Below are 1874 nucleotides of genomic sequence, written 5' to 3' on the forward strand. Positions count from 1 at the left end.
GAAACGGGCTCACAGAAACCTGCAGGTGGACCAAGTTGTTCATTTTTTAATTACTTGGCTATTACCCGTCTCTTCCCGATGTGCCCTCCCAAGCGAAGCCCCTCTACCTACTGGGCGTCCTCGCCCTCCAGGAGCCGGCGGTACGTGGCGATCTCCTGCTCCAGGCGGCATTTGACGTCCAGGAGGACCCTGTACTCGTGGTTCTGGCGCTCCATGTCGCACCGCAGCTCGGCCAGCTGCTCCTCCACGCTGGTGATCAGCCCCTGGAGCTGGGCCAGCTGGGTGCCGTAACGGGCTTCTGTGTCGGCCAAGGTGCCCTCCAACGCCGCTTTCTGCATGCAGAGGAGAGGCATGGGCTCAGGGCAGGGACGGAGGGCGGAAGGGATGGGAGCACCCATGCGTCCCCTGGCCCACGCTCCTGCGTGCCCCCTCCCCACAGGCAGCCGGCCCCTCATACCGTGCTGAGCTGGGACTGCAGGTCAATCTCCAGGCTCTGGATGGTGCGTCGTAGCTCTGTGATCTCCGTCTTGCCGCTCTGAAGCTGCTCCGTGTTGATGGCCACCTCCCGGTTCAGCTCTTCCGTCTGCAACAAGGCAAAACCGTGCCGTTACAGCACCATCGAGCGGGCACAGCCTCGGGTCCCACGTGCCCCGCTGCGCTGCCAGCGAGCCAGCTCACCTTGCTGAAGAACCACTGCTCGGCGTCCCTGCGGTTCTTGTCCGCCAGGCTCTCGTACTGCTCCCTCATGTCAGCCAGGATCTTGGTGAGGTCAATTCCAGGAGCAGCATCCATCTCCACGCTGATCTCTCCACCCACCTGCCCGCGCAGGGCATTCATTTCCTGGCAGAAAAGAGACACATACCTGTCATAGTAAAATCGGTGTATTCCCATCATGACAAATTTCTTATTTGCACCCAGCACACCAACCCCACAGACCTTCTCCTGGAGTTTCTGTCTGAAGGGATTGTTTCCCTCCCCCTTACCCACTCGAGTGTCTCCTGACAGCCCTAATTGCAGAGACACTCCTGCACATTTGACCTGACCACTTTCCATTGTGCACAAGGTACATTTTGTAGGTCCCAGTTTGAGCCTGCCTCTGTGCTCACCTCCTCGTGGTTCTTCTTGAGGTAGGCCAGCTCCTCCTTCAGGTTCTCAATCTGCATCTCCAGGTCAGCTCTGGCCAGGGTGAGCTCATCCAGGACTCTGCGCAGGCCATTGATGTCGGCCTCCACGCTCAGGCGCAGAGCCTGCTCCGTCTCAAACCTGGGAACACACACACACAGTCGCACCGTGGAGCCCAGCTGATACAGGTTTTTTCTTGTTGTTTCTTTCCCCACCTTGGCGTATTTCTGCCAAGCATCTTTTAGTAAATGTGCATGCACGGCTCTCCACAGTGCAGGAATGTCCAGACAATGCTGTGTCCAGGAAGAGATGTACACTTCCCAAATGTCACACTTTTAGTGAGCAGTGACCTGGTGGAGCAACTTCAGTTGCAGAAAGCAATGAAAAGCTTTAAACAGATTGGCTTTTGCCTCCCTTCTCATAAGAACTTTTGAAGGCGTTGGACTTACTTGGTTCTGAAGTCATCAGCTGCCAGCCTGGCATTGTCAATCTGTAAGACGATGTTGGCATTTTCAACAGTTGCAGCAAGAATCTGGGGGGGGATAAAAGAAAGCAAAAGAGTGAAAAAGTAGTTCCAAAAAATGGCATTCTGCTGCCTGATTTCCCATTCAGAAGGAGGACTGGAGCAGCACTAAACCTCCTGCCTCTTAGGCTGGACTTCCGTGTGGACTCTGCAAACGGGATACTCATGCTCAATCTTTCATTGGCACTGGCTCGATCTTGTGAAGACACTGGCATGTGCACATGCCACC

General features: G+C 55.5%; 1 protein-coding gene across 1 annotated transcript in view; it reads right to left on the reverse strand.

Moving 5' to 3' along the window:
- The window catches only part of LOC103921634, a 20454-nt gene that overhangs the window by 11640 nt on the left and 6940 nt on the right, over window positions 1–1874 (reverse strand). The window contains 5 exon segments of the mRNA XM_009329626.1: window positions 112–332; window positions 458–583; window positions 679–840; window positions 1107–1263; window positions 1572–1714. Coding sequence (XP_009327901.1) covers window positions 112–332; window positions 458–583; window positions 679–840; window positions 1107–1263; window positions 1572–1714 — 809 coding nt within the window.

The sequence above is a fragment of the Pygoscelis adeliae genome, unplaced genomic scaffold, assembly GCF_000699105.1.
Source record: "Pygoscelis adeliae isolate BGI_AS28 unplaced genomic scaffold, ASM69910v1 Scaffold388, whole genome shotgun sequence".
NCBI lineage: Eukaryota > Metazoa > Chordata > Aves > Sphenisciformes > Spheniscidae > Pygoscelis > Pygoscelis adeliae.